We start from the raw sequence: 21,807 nt of genomic DNA, 5'->3' as shown, positions 1-21,807 counted from the left end.
TCCTTCACTCCAAAGTCTAAGGCCCAAAACATACTGAAGCTGGATCTAGGTTTGGGTCTGGTGTATTTTGACATCTGGGTCTGTAGCTGTGACGTGTTATCAGTATATATTAATGAGTTCATATCTTTGAATACATTTACTTCTATAAACACCATAAATAAGTATGAGAAATCAACATTGATTAATAAATAACTTTTCTGTTGTTTATTAGAAAAATAAAACTGTAAGTTTAGAATACTGTGTAGCTGCCAGTCTGGCACTGTGAAAACATAGCGCATGTTCTATGTTATCAGTTACCAGATGTGTAGTTCGCGCCAGCACAGACGCCGTGTGTTTTGTTGCATTCGATTCAGTGCGTTTCATTTTTGACTGGTACCATACTCGCCGGACCCACACCCAGATCTTGTTTGTTTTCGGCCTGATGGTTTATCATCTAAGTATCTCTCTGTTTTCTGAATAAGCCATCAAAGATTTCGGGACACTATTTCTTCATGTGTCTGTGTAGATCGTGTCCGTCTTGAAACATTAATCCACAGAAGTCACACGTTTTCTTCTTGTTGACATGTTTTTAAAGGCATCCACCTCGTCGTCGTCGTCGTCATCACTTTCATAGACAGGTATGCATGGCAGGTTTTAACGTGTATGCGTTTCTTTGCATGGTTTTGGACTGACTGTTCATGCAGAGCTCTTCTATACGTTTCAGTAAGGTGGGTATCTAAACCATTGGGATGAAGGCATCAATTGTCGGGCGTGGTTGGTTCCAGGTCTACCATAACATACCTATAGGGCTTGTGTGAAATGTCCTGAACGTTTTGCATGAACTGACAAATGTTTTCGGGATACATCTGCCGTGCCAACCTCAGGACCAGCAGCTTGTTGATGGCGTTGTTGAATAGCGCCAGGTAATGACGGTTTCTTCTCTGAGTCAGATATTTGCTGTGATAGAGGTTTTGATTGATGGCAATCACCGAGAGGCTTCTATGGTGACTTCCTTCCGTGAACAGGTCGGTGACGTAAGGGTCTTTATAGGACATGCACATCAAGTCATCCAGGATAAGGCAATTTCTAATTCTGGGATCCAAATAACTATCTTTTTTTCCAAATGATCGGATTTGCCTCCATAACATTTCACTCGGACCCAATGACGTTGTAAAGGGGTAGCCATCGTTTGTAGAACCAGATGATGCATTTGTGAGGTGGGTCAATTTTGCCATACCTCAAAAGTTTATAACTAAAACTGTTTTAACACGAAGTCGATCCAGACACGATCATAGTGAAGGGTATAGCAACCTTAAGGATTTCTGCCGCTATGGTGGTGGTGGTGATGGTGGCTGCTGTGGTGGTGGTGGTGGTGGTAGTAGTAGCTGTGGTGGTGGTGGTGGTAGTAGTAGCTGTGGTGGTGGTGGTGGCGGCTGCTGCGGTGGTGGTGGAGGCGGCTGCGGTGGTGGTAATAGCGGCTGCGGTGGTGGTGGTGGTGGTGGTGGTGGTGGTGGTGGTGGCTGCGGTGGTGGTGGAGGATAAAATGTCTCAACATAGCATATCTCCTGGAGAATGTGACGCTCCATTGTGAACATTAGGTCTGCATTATGACTTAAAAGTGAAATGATGATAACTGACATGTGTTGCACCTTTTATACTCTTTTGATACATGTTCGTCTCTTTCGTTTTAGGGCTTCACGTCCCGTGCCACTCTGTTGTTGTTGTTGTTGTTGTTCGTCCTGTTTCGGCTTGAGGTTGGCTTTGGCTTGTTCCATCACCTGCCATGTGGGTGAGACCATGATAACGTTGAGTTATGTGGCTTCCAAGGATTTTACCTCTTTATAATTTTTCCCCGTGGTATCTTAGAGTTCTAAACATCGATGTGGTGATGCTCGTTTGAATGTAGTTAGTTTCACTGTTTCATCGTCTGAGAAACACGAAACAGTTTACCACGATCGTCATCAAACTGGCGAATGTCAATAGCAATGTCGCCGTTCCACGTTTTAGTCACCACAAACTCGTCACCGTCATGATCTATCTGACATCTCGTGTTGGTGCCTTCCGCCATCTAAAGTCAACCGTTACCAATGCCGACGTCTGGTTTTCATTGTCGACACAAAGAGAGACGCTATGCAGCACACCATTTCCCAAGATAACCACGACAGTTCAAAAACCATAAACCCAGTTACGTCTGTCGCCGACCTTAGAGATCATAGCATTTTCCATGGGCATCCTTTGCTTGGATATCCATGGTAACAGCCGCAAAAGCCATTAACCCACAGACCTTACGCCATGAGATCACCATGCCACGCCCCCAAGCTTAGGGGTCAGCCAATCAGACGGCGGTCACATGACCTAGCTCATTTGCATATTTTGGAGCCCAGTAGGCCCACCTACTACAAAATAAATAAATTATACTTAAACATCTATTAAAGTTCTAATCAAAATTATACCCAACAGTTTTTTGCGACGCACGATTCATGAACATACTTGGAATAAAAACTGTAATTACATTACTATGACCTATTACCCTATATTAAAAAGAGACATAACAACCATCAAATGGTTGCCTTTTATAGATGATTTTTTTTCCCCCTGTGAAGTAAAAGGGGGCGGGATCTAGCTCAGTCGGTAGAGCGCTCGTCTGAGGTGAAAAATATTACCAAATGTTTGACATTAAAAGAGTCGATGATTAATAAATCAATATGTCCTAATGGTGTCGTTAAACAAAATAACTTTTTCCTATTAAATATAAACTGCAATATAAACGTATATAAATCTGAAGCAAATTATATCAAATCGATTGCAACCGACACCTTGAAAATGCTACTACACCTTGGCTGTTGTTAGTTGTTACCATACTTGTCAGGTGTAATGATGTCATATGTGGGTCATTCTACAGAAAGCGTCACTTTTCAAAATACAAATTCAAAATAAAACAATTAAAAAATATAAATATTTATTGTCAACTTTTGGAAACTAGATAAACAAATAAACATAAAATTATATTTGGCCACGCAGAACTGTAATCAGCCTGCACGTGCAGACACATGTTACTCTATGAACAAGTTTATTATGTCATTGGTGTTACCGGACAAGTGGGGTAGTTCGGCAGTGTGATCCAATTGGTTCATAGTGATCAAGAGCACATGGATTTGTTATTTGGGTGTCCCTAATAAAATATATGGAATAACTTTAAAACTAAAAACTATCCAAGGGTGTTTAAAAATATGGAGTCCTTCAAAATAAATTTCATTAAAGTCATAAATGTAGAAGGTATGCTTTCCTAAATAAACAATTTAAATTTCAAAAATAAAGTTTTTTGAGAAATGACAGTTAAAATATTCTTGCGTAACACCAATGACAAAACAAGTAACACCAACGACAATGTGTAACACCAATAACATTCAAGACTGTATCTGGGAAATACTATTATTTTTGAGACTACCACTACACTACTTGTTAGCAAAATTATGTAATTCATATTTCCTTCTTCTTCAGCCTACAACTATTAAATGCCTATTCAAATAATTGTGTGTTTCTTTATTGATAAGATACGGAGTGTCAGACAGTTTAAAAGATATACTAAATTAAGATACAGAATTTTAATTTTGTTAAAATATTAAATTAAAGATTTATTCATTCATTAATTTATGTAGTTATTTTCGTGTTTATATTAAGGCTCAAAATCTATTTTACTGTAGGCCTATACTTGTATTCCCAATAACGAGTAGAAAGTTGTAATCCTACTTTTGCTTTTACGCAAGCGCTGCAAAACTCTACGTTAAATGTTCCAAATATTTCCAGGAAACGAGGACGCCTTATGAATACGTGATGTCATTCTACTGTCTTCAATACATACACTATACAGCAAATCAAACAAATTATGTCACTATTCAAGAAATAAATCATAAGAACTGCGTCATAATTCAAAAGAGTTAACTATTTCCTTTTAAATAAAAAGCTATTTTAATGCAGGATATTCAATATTTTTTTTAATAAAATTAAAATAGCCTTTATTGGAAATGAAAACATACGTAATATATTTTTCCGATATTTGACTACAACTTGGTAATACATTTTCGTTATGATTTTAACCTATCTTTATGATAAAGTTAACCTCTTAAACAGGAAAGGTTAGTAGTTTCTAATTGCGTATAGAATTTTTAAAAATAAAATTTTCGCGCATGCACCATTCGACATTTTCAATTTTTTTTAAATAACTACGATAAACTATATATTTCTAAACTATGTACAATGGACGAACACTTTGTTTATTTATTTTTTTCATACTATGAAATTTACTACAAGCTATTTATTTCTGAGCCGATTGTTTTATAAATTTGGCACAAAAATAGTATTTATTTTTTATCTCCAAAACACTTTTCCTTATCTTCTTACGTCAAATCAAACTGACATTATTAACAACAACCAAAAAATAATTTTAAAACCCCCACTTAAATTGTAGAAGGATGGGACGGACTATAGTAAACTTAATGGTTTTAGTGGTTTATAAAGTTTTGTATTTAGATACTTACTTGTCTGAACTTTAATGTTAATCGAAATCTTCACTAACTGTGAAGAAAAACCTCACGAATGAACGACAAGCAGACGACAACAAATCGGATGTTAATTGCGCGAACCAAGCATACAGCAGTTAGGGATGTTGAAGATATACTCTTTACATTCCAACAAAACGTTTATTTTACCCAAAGTGCCATTATGCAACTATGATGTTCTCCCTTTAATTTTAAAATCATCTTAATCAAACGGCATCTTATTCAAATGCATTGTCATTGGTGTTACTAATGGCCATTGGTGTTACTCAGTACCTGGTAACACCAATGATAGGTGACACCAATGACAAATAAGTGCATAATTAATTCATGCTCTCTAAAGAAACAGTTGAGAAAACTGAAAAAGTGCATGTTGTACCAACATACGATGTCTACAATAACATACAAAAAGTTTCTTAAAATTATTAACCATTATATAAATACGATCGTACTACCAATGACAGTGAATAAACCTACTTTTATATTTTGACAACACATCCATGACATTTAAAGAAAACTATTCACAACTGTTCATATGTCTGATGTTTTTAACAAATACGCTCGATGGCCGATATCTACCGGTGGAATGTTTCATCCAGAGAGCATTTAGTTTCTTTTGTTTTCTCATAAGTATATACAGTTACACCAATGACATAAAACTCCAGGGACAAGCTTATATTGCCCACCATCTTTTGAATACGGAAAATATTTATAAGATTCCTTCTTTAGTAAGTATTACATTAAAGGTATTCAGTGTTATGTCTTCTGTTATATATTTTAACAGTGCATGTTATGTATACTGTTATGCTAGGGACAGGTAACACCAATGACATTTTACACTAATCTCGAATAAAATCTCTATCAAAGCTGATTACCAGAGAGAAAAAATGCTATGACAGGATAATATTATTAATACGGTATCGTTAAAGAAAAGAAATTGTGCAGGGACATAAACGTGACACTTTCTGTAGAATGACCCATGTATGGGCAATAATCTGTTTCAAAGATGTTGGTTGTTTGTTTGTTTTGTTTTGTTTTGTTTTTTTAAGTGCGAATTTGGGATGTGGGTGTAATGTTGAAGGTTTTTGGAAAAAAATTTTTTGACAGGTGATTTTTTTACGGTGTGTTTTTTTTTTTTTTTTTTTTTTTTTTTTGGCGGGGGGGGGGGGGGGGTTGTTGCTGTTGTTGTCATCTTTCTTGTTTGTTTTTATTTGTTTGTTTGTTGTTTTTGTTGCTGTCTTGGGGTGAAACTTTGGAAGGACCGTAGTAATTTACTAAATAAATTGCCGTCTTACATAGCTATCACTCGGACGACTGTAATTCCGAACTTGTAGTGCATGTAACCGGCCACAACAGTACTGCTGGTGATTATGACAGTTGAAACGGTGAACGCCAGATTGAACATAGAATCTTGTTCGACACAACTTTGTTGGGTTGTCTTCTCATTCCCATCTTCTGCCACCGCGGAGCTTGTGCTGAAGGAGGGTGGCGAGTTCGTCAAGCCGGTCAGTGACGTGGTGATGTTGCTGTCGACGTCACAGAGGTGTGCGTAGATTCCTTCCTCTTTGAAAATGAACACGAAAGAGCTCCAGCCATATATGACGCCAGCAAATAGTACACTCTCCAAATACATCCAGAAGACGTACAGAATGCGCAGGCGCGGATATACTTGGAACAGAACACCCATCTTAATAATCTGTAAAGGAAACGAAGAGTTTGTTTTGGTTAACGACACCTCTAGAGCACACTGACTTATTAATCATCGCGGATATTGGATGTCAAATATTTAGTAATTCTGACATAGTCTTAAATAGGAAACCCGCTACATTTTTCTATTAGTTGTAAGGGATAATTTATATGCACCATCCCACAGACATGATAGCACATACCACGGCTTTTGTTATACCAGCGAGCCCACCGACAGGGACTGATCATAGGGAAACAACTTTATTCAATAATATATTAGATAGTGGACAAAAAGTATAATATGTCCTATATTTAAATCTGGTTCTAGGGACGATCCAACAAATTATAGAGGGATCTCTTTGATTGATTCTTTATGTAAAATCTTTATGTCTGTTGTGAATGATCGGCTGCAAAGGTGATGCATTGAAAATCTAGTGATTGAAGAGTCTCAAGCATGATTTCGATCTAATTATTCTACTACAGACCATATTTTTACTCTTCATGCGGTGATTGAGAAATATGTATATAAACATAGAGGTAGATTATACTGTTTATTTGCAGACTTTTCCGAAGCGTTTGATACGTTACAGCATGATGTACTGTTGAATAGCTTAGTTGAAGTGGGAATCTCGGGCAACTGTAAAAACAGTAAATCGTCTTACTGATTATTTTAAGTGTAACATCGGTACGAGTCAGGGGTGTATTTTGAGTCGACAAATTTTCCTAATTTTTATCAATAAATTGAACAGATTCTTCCGAAATTCTGGTAATCATGGGGTGTTTATTACGGCAAATTTGGAAAATATGCACATATTAATGTTTGCAGACGATGTTATTGGTCTTGTCAACTCAAGTTTACAGTTACAGCTAAACATTAAGGTTTTTGAAAATGTTTGTCAAACTACAGGAATGCGAATAAATCTTGACAAGACAAAAGTGATGGTGTTTAGGAAAGGAGGTCTTCTGCGATATTATGAAAAATGGTTTTATAATGGTGTGCGAGTCGAAACAGTATCATTGTATAAATATTTTGGCATTGTGTTTACTCCAAAATTATCCTGGAATAAAGCTCAGTTGTGTCTGGCTGCTCAGGCAAATAAGTCCATATATAGTTATTTGAGAAATATGTACATTTTACCCTTTGTGAAAGTAAATGCTGGTCTACCATTAACAATTAACTTCATTAATCTGAAGTCATCTCAAAACGAAATTTGTTTACTAAATTTATCAAAATTCTTATACTATGTATTTAGATTGAGAATGAATGGTGAACTTTTTTTACACTGAATATTTATAAATGCACTGCCTTACTATTACTATAATATAAAATTAAATGGCAGACCGTTATGTGACTAAATCATGTAACGCATGCTCCTAAATTGTGTAAAGTGATTGTATTTTGGGCCAGAGGTCTTTTACTGAATAAACTTTGTCTGTCTGTCTGTCTATCTCTCTGAAACGAATGCGTATTTTAATAAGCTAAAACCAGACTTTCGTTTTTGAAAAATCACACTCTGCAAAATGTTTAAAGCCGCACACCCTAGTTCCATCCAGCGAAAATAAATTATAATTTGGTTAATCTACAAACCTGTAACACACTTAGATAACGTTTTTATCAAATGGATAAATTTATATCAATAAATACCATGGGAATCCCCATGTCCCAATTGCTTGAAATAATTTTGAAAGTCAGTATTCTAATGTCACCGGTAGATGTCGCTCGAAGCACAACAATGCCTACGTCACGACAAATTTCACAGAGTGCGCACAGACTTGGGGTGCGTTCTTTTCACCTCTCCTGGACATGTTCCAACTGTTCTGTTCTGGTTGTATCCCCTCTCCAGATATCGTAAGACTTAGCAAAATTATTGGTTTTAAGGGTTTGTAACGTTTTGTATTGAGACACTTACTTGTCTGAACTTTATTGTTACTGAAAATGTTCACGAACTGTGAAGAAAAATCTCACAAATGAACAACAACAAATCGGATGTTGATTGCGCGAACCGTGCACGAGAAAACAAACCGAACCAAAATGATAACGGTCACGTGGTATACCAATGTCTGTGACATTGAAATGGAAATATCCCGTCTAAAAATAGATTAGACCTTGTCTGCTCAACGGTTTTTTCTCAAATGTGCGTCCGTTTTTAAGAAATACGAAAAATGCATTTTGTGGTATTACAAAAACCAGGATTACCAGGATTAAAAAAAAAACACTTCAGGTGAATGGAAATGTATATTCTAAATAATAAACGGTAAGTAAAGTGCAATTTTATTTGTGTGAAAAAAATGGGTTTAATAGCGAAAAACAACGCCGTAATGGTTAACAACTAACCGTAACTAGGGTGTGTCCCTTTAAGAGGGATACATATAGAATTATACTGTACTCGTTTTTCGGGATATTATGTTTATCAAACGAGTGAACGTCCCGTGATATTTGACCGGTCGACAGATAGATCGATCGATCGATCGACAGACAGACAGTCAGACCGATCGATCGATCGATATACAGAGAGACAGACAGACAGACAAATCGATCGACAGACAAATATACAGAGAGACAGACAGAGAGACAGACAGACAGACAAATCGATCGACAGACAAACAGACAGACAGACAGAGAGACAGACAGACAGACAGACAAATCGATCGATCAACAGATAGAAGCGCTAATGCAGAAGATTAACTCCTCCTAAGTGGATTTAACACCTTTCTGCACTAAATCCTCGATATTTTCTTTTCAAAACCAGTACATCGCAACAGTACCCCCACGTTTCCAGGAGTGATATTACCCACCCGCCACTGCTGCAAATATGGGGGCGAAATAAAAATCACAGTCCACAACACACTGGTAATAAGCCCTATCTTGGTTACTGTGGAAGAAAAGTTGTATGAAAAAAAAAAAAACCCCCACCAAACAGCTGTGGAAAGAAGTATTCTGTCTTTGTGGGGAAACAAGTTTAGGAGGTCTTAGTTAAGTTACAAAACGATTACGACAGAGTTGTACTTGAAACCAATATAATTTTATAATTATATGAATTTTTACTCCAATCATACAAACATTATAATAGTTAATATTCGTCTTAATCTTGTGTCTAAATATCTAGAAAGGGCGGGACGTAATCCAGTGGTAAAGCGCTCGCCTGATGCGTTGTCGGTCTGGGATCGATCCCCGTTGGTGGGCCCATTGGGCTATTTCTCGTTCTAGCCAGTGCACCACGACTGGTATATCAAATTATTTGAATTTTTACTCCAATCATATAAACATTATAATAGTTAATATTCGTTTTAATCTTCTAAATATCATGGCACTGGCTGGAATGAGAAATAGCCCAATGGGCCCACCGATGTGCATCAGGCGAGCGCTGTACCACTGAGCTACGTCCCACCCCCTCGGCTATTGGATGTCACACATTTGGCAATTTTCACGTATAACAGAGGAAACTCGCTACAGTTTTCCATTATTAGCAAGGGATCTTTTATATGCACCACCCGCCAAACAGGATATCACATACCACAGCCTTTGATATATTGCCGTGGTGCACTGGCTGGAACGAGAAATAGCTCAATGGGCCCACCGACGTGGATCGATCCCAGACCGACCGCACATCAAGTGAGCGCTTTACCACTGGGCTTCGTGATTCCGCTGTCAAAGGCGACGATTGACGATACATGATACTATATGTTATTCAAATACAATGTAATCCTATTTTTATTGGTTATTTTACTGGCTAAACAATTATAAATGTACGCTGAAATGAGTAATCAGACATTAAACACAACGGAAGGAAGGAAGGAAATGTTTTATTTAACGACGCATTCAACACATTTCATTTTACGGTTATATGGCGTTGGGCATATGGTTAAGGACCACACAGATATTGAGGGAGGAAGCCCGCTGTCGCCACTTTATAGGGTACTCTTTTCGATTAGCAGCAAGGGATCTTTTATATGCACCAGCCCACAGACAGGATAGCACATACCATGGCCTTTGGTGTACCAGTCGTGGTGCACTGGCTGGAGCGAGAAATAGCCCAATGGGCCCAATGACTGGGATGGATCTCAAATCGACCAGGCATCAAGCAAGCGCTTTACCACTGGGCTACGTCCCGCCCCTACATTTAACACAATGACAAGCTAGCAATGTCTTGTGAAGCCTTGACATTTAACACGATAACAAGGCTTCACAAGACATTGTTTTAACAGACACAAAATCTAATGGCATTAAAATAATTTAAAAAAAAAAAAAAAAAAAAAAACCTAGATAGATAGATAGATAGACAGACAGACAGACAGACAGACAGACAGACAGAGAGTTTCTCATTGGGCCCATCGACTGGGATCGATCCCAAACCGACCACGGGGATACATCCCGCTCCAGACAGAAAAAACTAATCGTATTAAAAATAAAAAAAAAAAAAAACAAACAAAAAACATAGATAGACAGACAGACAGACAGACAGACAGACAAGTATGTATGTATGTATGTATGTATGTATATATGTATAGATAAGATAAGAGAAGATATGATAAGACAAGATATCGGGACTAGTGCAGTATGACCCCCTCTCTCTCTCTCACACATTCTCTCTCTCTCTCTCTTTCTCTCTCTCTCTTTCTCTCTCTCATTCTCTCTCTCTCTCTCTCTCTCTCTCTCTCTCTCTCTCTCTCTCTCTCTCTCTCTCTCTCTCTCTCCTTCCTTCTTTCTTTCGCTTGCTCGCAATAGAAAAGATACAGTACCTTCGTTATACAAAAGTGTGCGATGTACGTCTGTTGAGTAGGTCGATCGACTTCCAATGTAACATAAATTGACAAAAGATTATATTTAGTTAGAAATGGTATGTCGATATCACTGTGGTTTTTAAAAAGAAAATGACTGTATATAGAGCAGAACGCTTTAATGTAGGTTTCGGCTAGGAGAACTCGGTTAAACAGAAATTCAATAGAAACGAATCACTGATATTTTAGTTAATCAGTTTAGTTTAGCCAAACTCACCTCAAATTACAACATAATTTTTTCTTCACAATACATTTTGGAGAGGTCTCTAGAACAACACATTAAAATGCACCCGAATATACATAGAGGAAATATGCCTAATTTGGATAAGACTGGAAATCAGGTCAGGTCATAGGGTTTTACGTGAACATTCAGAACAAGCTGTTGTAGCGCACGCCTGTCATAACAGGAAAGGTGTGGGGGGGGGGGGGGGGGAGAGAGGGACCCCTGGCAGGTGCAATGGAACACCAGCAGCCCGAGGGACTGTAAATAGAGCAGAACACTTTAAATTAGGTTTCGTCCAGAACTCGTCTAAACTGAAATTCATTAGAAACGAATCACTAAACCAGGGAAATGAATGCTACTGTCTCATAATCGACAGCGTGGTACATTATATATATATATATAATGTTCAAAATAAGTAGGGGATGTTCAAATATAACACAATATAACAGAGATTTATTAATTTTTATTGCAATATTAATTAATGGTAAAACACAAGCACTCGTGTGACGAGATTGGCATTAAAGATTATAGCCAGGATAGTCATGTAGGTCCGGGGGAGACATAGATAGGCAACATGGGTGGTGCTTGTCAATTTGACATTTTCAATATTAAAACACCCGCGGTTCGCCAAGCACACACGAATCCGACATAGCATGCTCCTGATTAAACGTCCAATAACATTTTGGGGGATCCTGTCCCATTCCCTTGGAGAGTGGCGCCTAATTTAGCCAAGTTGGTTGGCTGACGTTGACGTTCTCGGAAACGTCGTCCGATGATGTCCCACATGTGCTCAATGGGTAAAAGGTCTGGGCTCAGGGTTGGCCACGGTAGTGTGGTGATGTTCTGCTGCTACAAATACGCAGTGACCAGTGACTCCGGTGAGCACGAGCGTCGTCGTCCTAAAAAACTAAATGGCGTTCAGCCTGACGTGCTACGGGCACAACGATCGGTGCAAGGATGTTGTCACGGTAGTACTGCCCAGTGACACCCCTCCACCTATGAACAATATGCGTTTGGGTTCTGGCAGTCATGGTGATGCCACCCCACACCATAACGGACCCTTTTCCAAATCGGTCATGAGGACGAACGGTTGACGTTGGCGTAGCGTTCATTGGGAAACAACGCCCAACCACTGTTAACCCAATGTCTACGATGTGTACACCATTGAAGGAAATGTTTTATTTAATGACGCACTCAACACATTTTATTTACGGTTATATGGCGTCAGACATATGGTTTCCTCTCTCAATATCTGTGTGGTCCGTAACCATATGTCTGACGCCATATAACCGTAAATAAAATGTGTTGAGTGCGTCATTAAATAAAACATTTCCTTTCTTTTTGTTACGATGAGTGACCAGACAATGTAACACCAGCTGTAATACGGAGTTCTTTTGCGATTTGATTGGCGGATTGACCTCGATTCGTCAAACTCCCTTTAACGAGTAAGTCCCAATGAACCGGAGTTGTGGCCCTTGGTCGTCCTGAACGGGGACGATCATCCACATTTCTGGTTTGTTAATATTGGGTCCACAATTGGATAATGACTGATTGTGACACATTAAGTCTACAAGCCAAAATTCGCTGGGTGGTGCCAACTTGGAGCACGCCTACAGCCCTAAGACGTTCCTCACGTTGGAGACGTCGCGTTGTTGAAAGGTTACACAATATTGTAAAGAATGTGACAGCAAGGTCATGATTTAGTGTTCCAGTAACAAACAAGAACGAATATTGCCACAGTGTGCACACAACGTACACACAAACTAAGTGTTCTAATTCAAATCACACCCTTCGCACGTGCAACCTCACGTCACGTGCTCCACGATCCCCGTCGGTGGCCCCATTGTGCTAATTCGCGTTCCAGCCAGTGCGCCACGACTGGTATATCAAAGGCGGTGGTGTGTGCTATCCTGTCTCTAGGATGGTGCATTTAAAAGATCCCTTGTTACTAATGGAAAAATGTAGCGGGTTTCCTTCTGAGACTACATGTCAGAATTACCAAATGTTTGATATCCAATAACAGATGATTAATAAATAAATGTTCTCTAGCGAGGTCTTTAAACAAAACAAACACACTTTAAATAGCTAGTAATGTTACGATCATATCGAGGGGTTAGTGCCAGAACCACTCATCTCCTTTCCACTTCAATCTGAGAAAGCTGCACTGAAAACTTTGGAATGCACTTAAAAATCGAAAACTTAACTTTTGCTAAATATTTTGCTTTTAGATGCTAGCAGTTATTTGTTTTAGTATAAACCTTAAAAGTTTTGTCTGCTAATAATAATAAATCATGATGTAATTAGATGAAGAAATATTTAATTTAAGTAGAGGGAAAGTAGGATGTATCCGCACCGTCTACCGACGGTGCTGTGGGCGTGGCCTATGATTGACAGTTTCTAATTAAGCCATTAATGACGCGACACGGCCTATTATTGACAGGTTCTACGCGGCACGATGATAATTAAGCAATTAAGAATGAATCGGAATAAGAATAGTTCGGTCGATCGTAAACGACAAGTACCAATCATCGTTACGAGACGCGAGGAGGGTCGGGCCATGGTCGCCGCGTATTACGAAAGGTAAAACTGCTTCTTTTAAGCGGAAGTAATTTCTTGCATACGAGTAAGCGGCTGGACAACTATCGGTATAATGACGAGATGGAAAAAAATAAAAAAATTAAAGCAATTTCTCTCCACGATGTAACTTTTGGTTATTGGTGATTACAGTAGCAGAATTGAATATCGTCCAATGACCAACAACGTGGGTTTAGGTAAATCGCCGCGTATTAAATATTTTTATCGCCGTCGGAGGAAATATGTAATTTCTTGAATTGTGTATTCGCCAATTAAAGGGACACACCCTAGTTACGTTTATTTGTTAACCATTACAGCGTTGTTTTTCGCTATTAAACCCCATTTTTCACAAATAAAATTGCACTTTACTTACATTTTATTATTTAGAATACACATTTCCATTCACCTGAAGTGCTTTTTGGTAATCCTGATGTTTGTAAAACCACGATATGCATTTTTTGCATTTTTTTCACAAAACGTGTTGTCGAGAAAAAACCGTTAAGCAAGCGAGGTCCAATCTATTTTTAATGTCACAGACGTTGGTACATCACGTGACCGTTATAATTTGTTTGTTTTCTCGTGCACGGTTCGCGCAATCAACATCCGATTTGTTGTTGTTCATTTGTGAGATTTTTCTTCACAGTTCGTGAAAATTTTCAGTAACAATAAAGTTCAGACAAGTAAGTGTCTCAATACAAAACGTTACAAACCCTTAAAACCAAACCCTTAAAACCAATAATTTTGCTAAGTCTTACTATATCTGGAGAGGGGATACAACCAGGACAGAACAGTTGGAACATGTCCAGGAGAGGTGAAACGAACGCACCCCAAGTCTGTGAAATTTGTCGTGACGTAGGCATCGTTGTGCTTCTACCGGTGACATCAGAATACTAACTTTCAAAATTATTTCAAGCAATTGGGACATGGGGATTCCCATGGTATTTATCAATATAAAACCTGCTTTTTCATTCCATTTGATAAAAACGTGATCTAAGTGTGTTACAGGTTTGTAGATTAACCAAATTATAATTTATTTTCGCTGGATGGAACTAGGGTGTGCGGCTTTAAGCAGCTGGACAACTAGCGGTTAATGACGAGATGGAGAATGTTATAAATTTCTCGCAGTGTAGATCGGTCGACTTTAATTACAATAGCTCTAATTTACGCTTCTTTTTAAATTACTAGTTAACGTAGTTTATCACCGTCGGATATTCGGAGAAAAAATATTATTAAATTGCTTGTTTTACGTGGAAGTAATTTCTTGCATATAATTAAGCAGCCTGACAACTAGCCAGTAATTTTTTTGCATACGAGTAAGCGGCTGGACAACTATCGGTATAATGACGAGATGGGAGGTGGGGGGGGGGGGGGGGGGGGGGGTGGGGGGGTGGGCGGGGGGGGGGGGGGGGGGGGGGGGGGGGGGGGGGGGGGGGGGGGGGGGGGGGGGGGGGGGGGGGGGATGAAAGCAATTTCTCTCCACATGTAACTTTTGGTTATTGGTGATTACAGTAGCAGAAGTGAACATCGTCGAATGACCAACAACTGGGAGGGAGGGGAAGAGTAGGGAAATCGGCGCACGTGAGCGGACTGATCGTTGGGTTTGAACAAATAATAACCGGCTCGGACACTGTATAAATATTTACTTATACAAGCTTGAACTTCCATCTGCGCAAACAGTGTGTACGTATCCCAGTTATTCAGATGCTTATTTAAAATGATACCAAAATGTTTTATAGAATGCGTACAGGATATTTGTTTCCCATATAAAAGGAGATGTGGGTCTGTCTCTTTACAGAAATTAATCATCTGACTTTTTTGCGATGAAAACGTAAATCTCCATTTCAGACTATACTGTTGGCAGATTAATAGCATAGCCTGCATATTGCCAGTTGTAGGGGAGATAACAGCAATAACATCGGCCTGTGTAGGGCATGAAACGTGGACATCTAGGATCATAGAACCTTTCTTTGAATGGCTTAATTTGTTTAGAAGATCATTTATATATAAAACGTACTTTTGGGGAAAGTATGCTACCTTGACAAAGCCCTCTCTGCTGTTTGAAATAATGTGAAAAGGTATTTGTTTACAAACACACACGATTTGGCGTTGTTGTAAATTCTGTCCAGAATGAGCCATACCTTAGGAGAGATTCCAATTTCAGATAATTTATACAATAAACCTGTATGCCAAACTGTATCAAAGGCTTTTGAACTATCTAAAAAGGCTATGCAAGTGCCGTCATTACGCTCCTTATAGTGATTTACAGTTTCTTGTACCACAAAAGAAGCATCACTGCTTGAAAGACCTTTTTGGAAACCACATTGATGATTATTTGGATAATTTACTGAAGAGGAAAGTGATGGCATTAGTGATTCTAGAACCTTTTCAAAGATTTTGAAAATTACAGGTAAACGAATAATGCCTCTGTAGGAATCCGGACTCAGTTTGGACTTGTTGGGTCCTTTGTGAATAAATACGAGAACACCACGATGCCAATCATCAGGTATACAGCAATTATTAATTAACAGTGAAAATAATCGTGCTACACAGAAGAAGAGATATGAACCTCCATATTTAATATGTTCGTAAAATATTCCATCTAGGCCACACGATGTATTGTTTGGAAGCTTAGAGCATATGTTGCTAACTAAATTAGGAGAAATAGAGAACACTTCATCAGATAAGATTCCTTTCGCTTTAAATGCAGAAACTTTGGCTTCCAAAATTAATTTAAAATTGTTGTCGAAGTTATCAACTGATTCGTCAGAAAACACTTTGCTAAAATGATCAGCCATTTCGTTACAAACTTCTGCAGGGTGAGTAATTATTTTGCTGGAAACTGATAGGGACCTGATATAGCTACTTCTTTGTTTATTTCGAAGTGCACTCCATAGTGTCTTTTGGTCAACATCACAAGCTGCGTCTAATGAATTATATAATTCTGTTTCATAATTTGAATAAGCATTTTGGAGAGTCATGCGGAATTTACCTTTTGCTTTTTTGTATAATCTAAACGTTTCAAACTGCATTCCACGTGGTCTGCCCTCATTTATCCACAAACCTCTATGATAAGACATATGTGCATGGCATTCTTTAACAGATTCAGACCAGTACGGTTTTGCATGTTTATTATATTTTGTATTAGGAATGGTTTCTTTGGCTGCTTGAGTCAATACTTGTAATATGTTATTGTTAAATTGCAGTGTGTCATTTGTTGTCGCTACTTGGCTTGGCATTTTAATTGGCCATAACATATGCGAAACCGCGAATGTGTAATCATTTAACAGATTGAGGCGCCTTGCCTTTTCCCAAGAAGGTTTTTCTTGTGGTCTGAAATTGTATTTATTTAAATTCTTTAATAAAATGGAATATATTACTGGCTTATGGTCAGAAAGCAAAAGCTCACTCTCATCTGCAACTAGCGCGTTTTGAACATATGGAATTAAATCATTGGGAACTAGAATGTGGTCAATAACAGAAGATGGACCCCCTATATAGGATTCGTATGTATGAGAAGGGCCCTTGCAAAAACTTTGAACGTTAACTGAAACTAAGTTATATTTAGTAATAAAAGTATGAAACATATCACTTCTTCTGTCTGTAACAAAAATAGATTTTGCACCAGCTATTTTGACATTAAGGTCGCCAATAATAATAACAGTACCTTTTGAACTGTACGCAGTGTACAGTTCCTCTAACACGTCTAAGCACTCGTAAAATAAATCGTTAGATAAATTAGATGCAGGTAGATAGGCACAGAAGATATAGATGGTTGTGGAATTGTTGAGCGTAATTTCTATGCCAGTAATTCTATCACACTCAATAGGTATTGCGTTAGTACACTGGTTCAAAGATTTTCTTACCAGTAAAGCTACTCCTCCTTTGTTAACAATTCGGTAAAGCGAGGGATCTCTTTCAGTGGCACATGTCGTAAATGCCATGTAATTAGCGTCGATGGTGTTTAAAAAATTACTGTTGTATTCCCTCAGATGGTGCTCACTAATTCCAAAGACATCTATATCATGCTTGTTTAGACACTTAACTAAATAGGGTGTTCCGGACATTACACTCCGGCAGTTCCAACACATAATATTAATAATCGACTGAGCCATTTTCAATGTTGTTGTTGTTGAATTGGTTTTAAAACGTTTGCTTTGGAAGCCACTGTTTAATGTAAATGCCGTAAGGCCAGAAATCTTCACGTTCGACTATAGCCCGATGTTCGAATATCACATTAATTTGTACAGACGCTGTTTTTCTGTTTTCTCTGGCCTCAGACCACAATTAATTTCGCTATATGTTTCTATATAGCCTTAGTGGCTATAACATTTTTATTAATATCAGCAGGCCCGTGAAGTTTTGTATGTACCTTTGCCTGCATGGGGGACACATACCCTGAAAAGGACAACCCCTGTTGTCCAGCTGTTTCTCCCAGCATATTGGTTTAAACAGACACACCCTCTAAACCAGGCCGGAGTACACCCATTTTACACAAAAAGAACTACTTTTGCATGGGCCGGAATTACCACTAACAAGTCTTCAATGTCAACAAGTTACACATGTTTACAAACTACATGCTATCCCCTGTCACTTCAGTCAAACAGTTGCCACTTCATAGCTGTCTGCCATGAAATAATCACAGTCAAACAACAGACTACTTGCGCGGTGAAACTTCCGGATTTTGGACAACCAAATGGGAAGATAACTGTAATCTGAGGCCCTCTGTTGAAAAATCTCACAAAGGTGAGCTTAACTCCATTTTCTTTAAGAAAGTCCCTTAAGGGAGCCTCAGAAGACCGTTTGTCAATCCCACCGACATAATACCGAGCCACTTTGTTTTGTAACACCACGGAATACTAACTGTGTTGACAAAGTCGCCCCACACTGGTCTGAGGTTGCCCATACACTGATGTTGTTGCCACGGAGACAAGAACCGTCAGGCGAGACTTGTTGTGTATTATGTGTTACGGTGGTATCGTGCTGGGTGTTGCGTGTTACTGTGTTTTCACGCTGGGTGGAGCATGCCTTAGGGGACGAATCACGCTGGGTGCGATGTAATATTTGGGGTACATTATGGGAAGTGTTGTTTATAACTGTAGCCAAATCATACTTGGTAGCTGCTTCGTTGGCTGGCAGAGCACTTGGGTTTGGAAATAATTCCGGTGAATGCTCCTCATTCCTCTGGCGAGAATTTACATCTATCGATTCCGGAATATGGTCCGGCTCCACCAATGAAATCGTATCACTGACGTTTTGTGGCGATGATGATAAGACGTACTCGGATGGTGTAGACATTTTGTCATTGTTAGTTTTCGTCATAATAGATGTTTCTGATGAGTTATTGCATGTTATTGCCTTACGGTAACTTTTTTTCGTTGAGTCATTTTTGAATTCTTTTTCAATTGAAGTCACACGTTTTGTAATATCTGTGGTTGATGTCGTGACCGACTTTAATAATGTGGTTAACTCGACCAAGCGTTCTTCTATATCTTTAACTTTTGTATTTGTCATCTGGACTTTTGATTTGATTGCCGAAACACCCATACCTTTTTCATCGTTTAGACGCGAAATGTTAAAGCCGCACACCCTAGTTCCATCCAGCGAAAATAAATTATAATTTGGTTAATCTACAAACCTGTAACACACTTAGATCACGTTTTTATCAAATGGAGTGAAAAAGCAGGTTTTATATCGATAAATACCATGGGAATCCCCATGTCCCAATTGCTTGAAATAATTTTGAAAGTTAGTATTCTGATATCACCGGTAGATGTCGCTCGAAGCACAACAATGCCTACGTCACGACAAATTTCACAGAGTGCGCACAGACTTGGGGTGCGTTCTTTTCACCTCTCCTGGACATGTTCCAACTGTTCTGTCCTGGTTGTATCCCCTCTCCAGATATTGTAAGACTTAGCAATTGGTTTTAAGGGTTTGTAACGTTTGTATTGAGACACTTACTTGTCTGAACTTTATTGTTACTGAAAATGTTCATGAACTGTGAAGAAAAATCTCACAAATGAACAACAACAAATCGGATGTTGATTGCGCGAACCGTGCACGAGAAAACAAACCGAACCAAAATGATAACGTAGAGGCACTGATTTTCCGTTTCAGATTTTTCCCTTTTCCGTTTCATAATGTTACAAAACCGGTTTTTTCCGTTTCAGTATTAAGCAAATTCTGTTTTTGTTTCACACAGACTTCGGTTTTCTTTACGATATTATCGAGAAAATAATTACAAACGATCACACTATAAACCACTTCCCGTATATAATTTATTTTGAACAAAGCCCGGCATACTACTGCATTCCATTGTGAGATCGGAAATATGGCAATGCCGCAAATGTTAAAAATTAATAAGCAAACATAACATAATATATCTTTCACTTGAGTAAATATCGGACAATTTTAGCTCACAATGTTCGGTTTTTCCCGTTAAATCGCCGGGAATAAGCGAAGAAAACACGACTGGTAAAACGTCTAGATACTCTACATTAAACAGTTGGCGTAACACACAAAGGTACTAGTGTCGTAGCCGTAGCACAGTCAGATGTCGGTGTCTATAGTTTCTAGTTCGAAAAATAAATTTTAATTAATCAAAATGCGCTAATTTTAAAGTTAAATAATGTTTTGGAAACAAATCGGGAATTCCGTGTTCAGATAGGTATTTCCGCGATTCCGTCCGCGATTCCTTGATCACGGAAAATCAGTGCCTCTAATAACGGTCACGTGGTATACCAACATCTGTGACGTTACACAGGAAGATTCCCTCTAAAAATAGATTGGACCTCGCTTGCTTAACGGTTTTTTCTCGATAGCATTTCGCGGTTTTACAAACATCAGGATTACCAAAACGCACTTCAAGTGAATGGAAATGTGTATTCTAAATAATAAAATGTAAGTAAAGTGCAATTTTATTTGTGAAAAATGGGGTTTAATAGCGAAAAACAACGCCGTAATGGTTAACAAATAACTGTAACTAGGGTGTGTCCCTTTAAGACAACCATTGTCAACTTTATTTTTGAAGAAGTTGAATTCTTTTTGGAGACTTTCATGAGAAGTTTGGATGTTTCCTACTTCTTGCTCTAACTTTTTTAAAGACACGACTGTACGTTTTAAGTCATCAAGCGCTTGAATGTGGGATTTTATTTCAATGGTGTTTTTATCAATATCAGACTTGAGACTTATTTTGTTCATAATGTTTCTTAAATTCACACAGAGTTTGTTTTAAAACAGATTTGTTGTTTGAAGATAATTCCTCCAAATGTTTTTGAAGTGTGGTTACTTTTCCTTTCAACTCTTGATTTTCATTTTGAGTTTTTACGTAAAGTTCTTTCTGTTGATGTAGCTGTTGCCTCAATTCCGACAGTTCCGATTTAAGTATAGTATGTTGCTTGGCTTGTTCGTCTATTTTGTTACGTGAACAGTCAATATCTTGGATCAGTTCACCGCGAAGCGTGATGAGGTCGCGTTCTATTGTTGCGAAAGACTCACGAAGCGCTATACCTGGCGTGTTACACTGCGCCTCGCCTGAACACTGCTCACGAGACTTGGTTTTGACAGGGTTTGGCTTTTACATATGTTTAATACATCAAATAAATCTTCGTTCACATCACCCTGTGATGATCGAAATAAAATAAAACAATCTTTCGCTAGCATATTGGTCATGCTTTCACCTGTCCTTGTTCGCGCCTCGTAACGACGTTTTAATTGTGCATCTTTTGTACTCCAAATTCCCCTTTGTTTTTAACACAAACTGTAACAATTTCATGGCGCAAATTTCTAATTAACTTTTATTTTACATTTCAATAATGTCGTCAACCATTTCTTTTGGGGGGGGGGGGGGGGGGGGGGGGTGTGGGAGGGTGGGGATGATTGGTTGGGGGGGTTGGGGGGTGGTGGGGGGTTGTTAATTTTTATCATTTGGGGGGGGGGGGGGTTTTTCAATAATGGGGGGCGGGGGGGGGGGGTGGGGGGGGGGGGGGGGGGGAGTGGGGGGGGGGGGGG

The 21,807-nt window shown here is 38.7% G+C and overlaps 1 protein-coding gene across 10 annotated transcripts in view; it reads right to left on the bottom strand.

The window, feature by feature from the left end:
• Positions 1-21,807, bottom strand: part of LOC121384731 (solute carrier family 43 member 3-like) — an 83,187-nt gene that overhangs the window by 49,752 nt on the left and 11,628 nt on the right. For 9 of the 10 annotated variants that reach the window (XM_041515280.1, XM_041515268.1, XM_041515296.1 and 6 more), the window contains one exon: positions 5,831-6,231. In XM_041515280.1, the coding sequence (XP_041371214.1) occupies positions 5,831-6,231 (401 nt within the window). Of the gene's footprint in view, positions 1-5,830; positions 6,232-10,961; positions 11,099-21,807 lie in introns of those variants that run through there. The other variant, XM_041515330.1, reaches the window with a different exon arrangement.

This window comes from Gigantopelta aegis, chromosome 2 (genome assembly GCF_016097555.1).
Source record: "Gigantopelta aegis isolate Gae_Host chromosome 2, Gae_host_genome, whole genome shotgun sequence".
NCBI lineage: Eukaryota > Metazoa > Mollusca > Gastropoda > Neomphalida > Peltospiridae > Gigantopelta > Gigantopelta aegis.
This window is presented reverse-complemented; position numbering and strand designations above follow the sequence as displayed.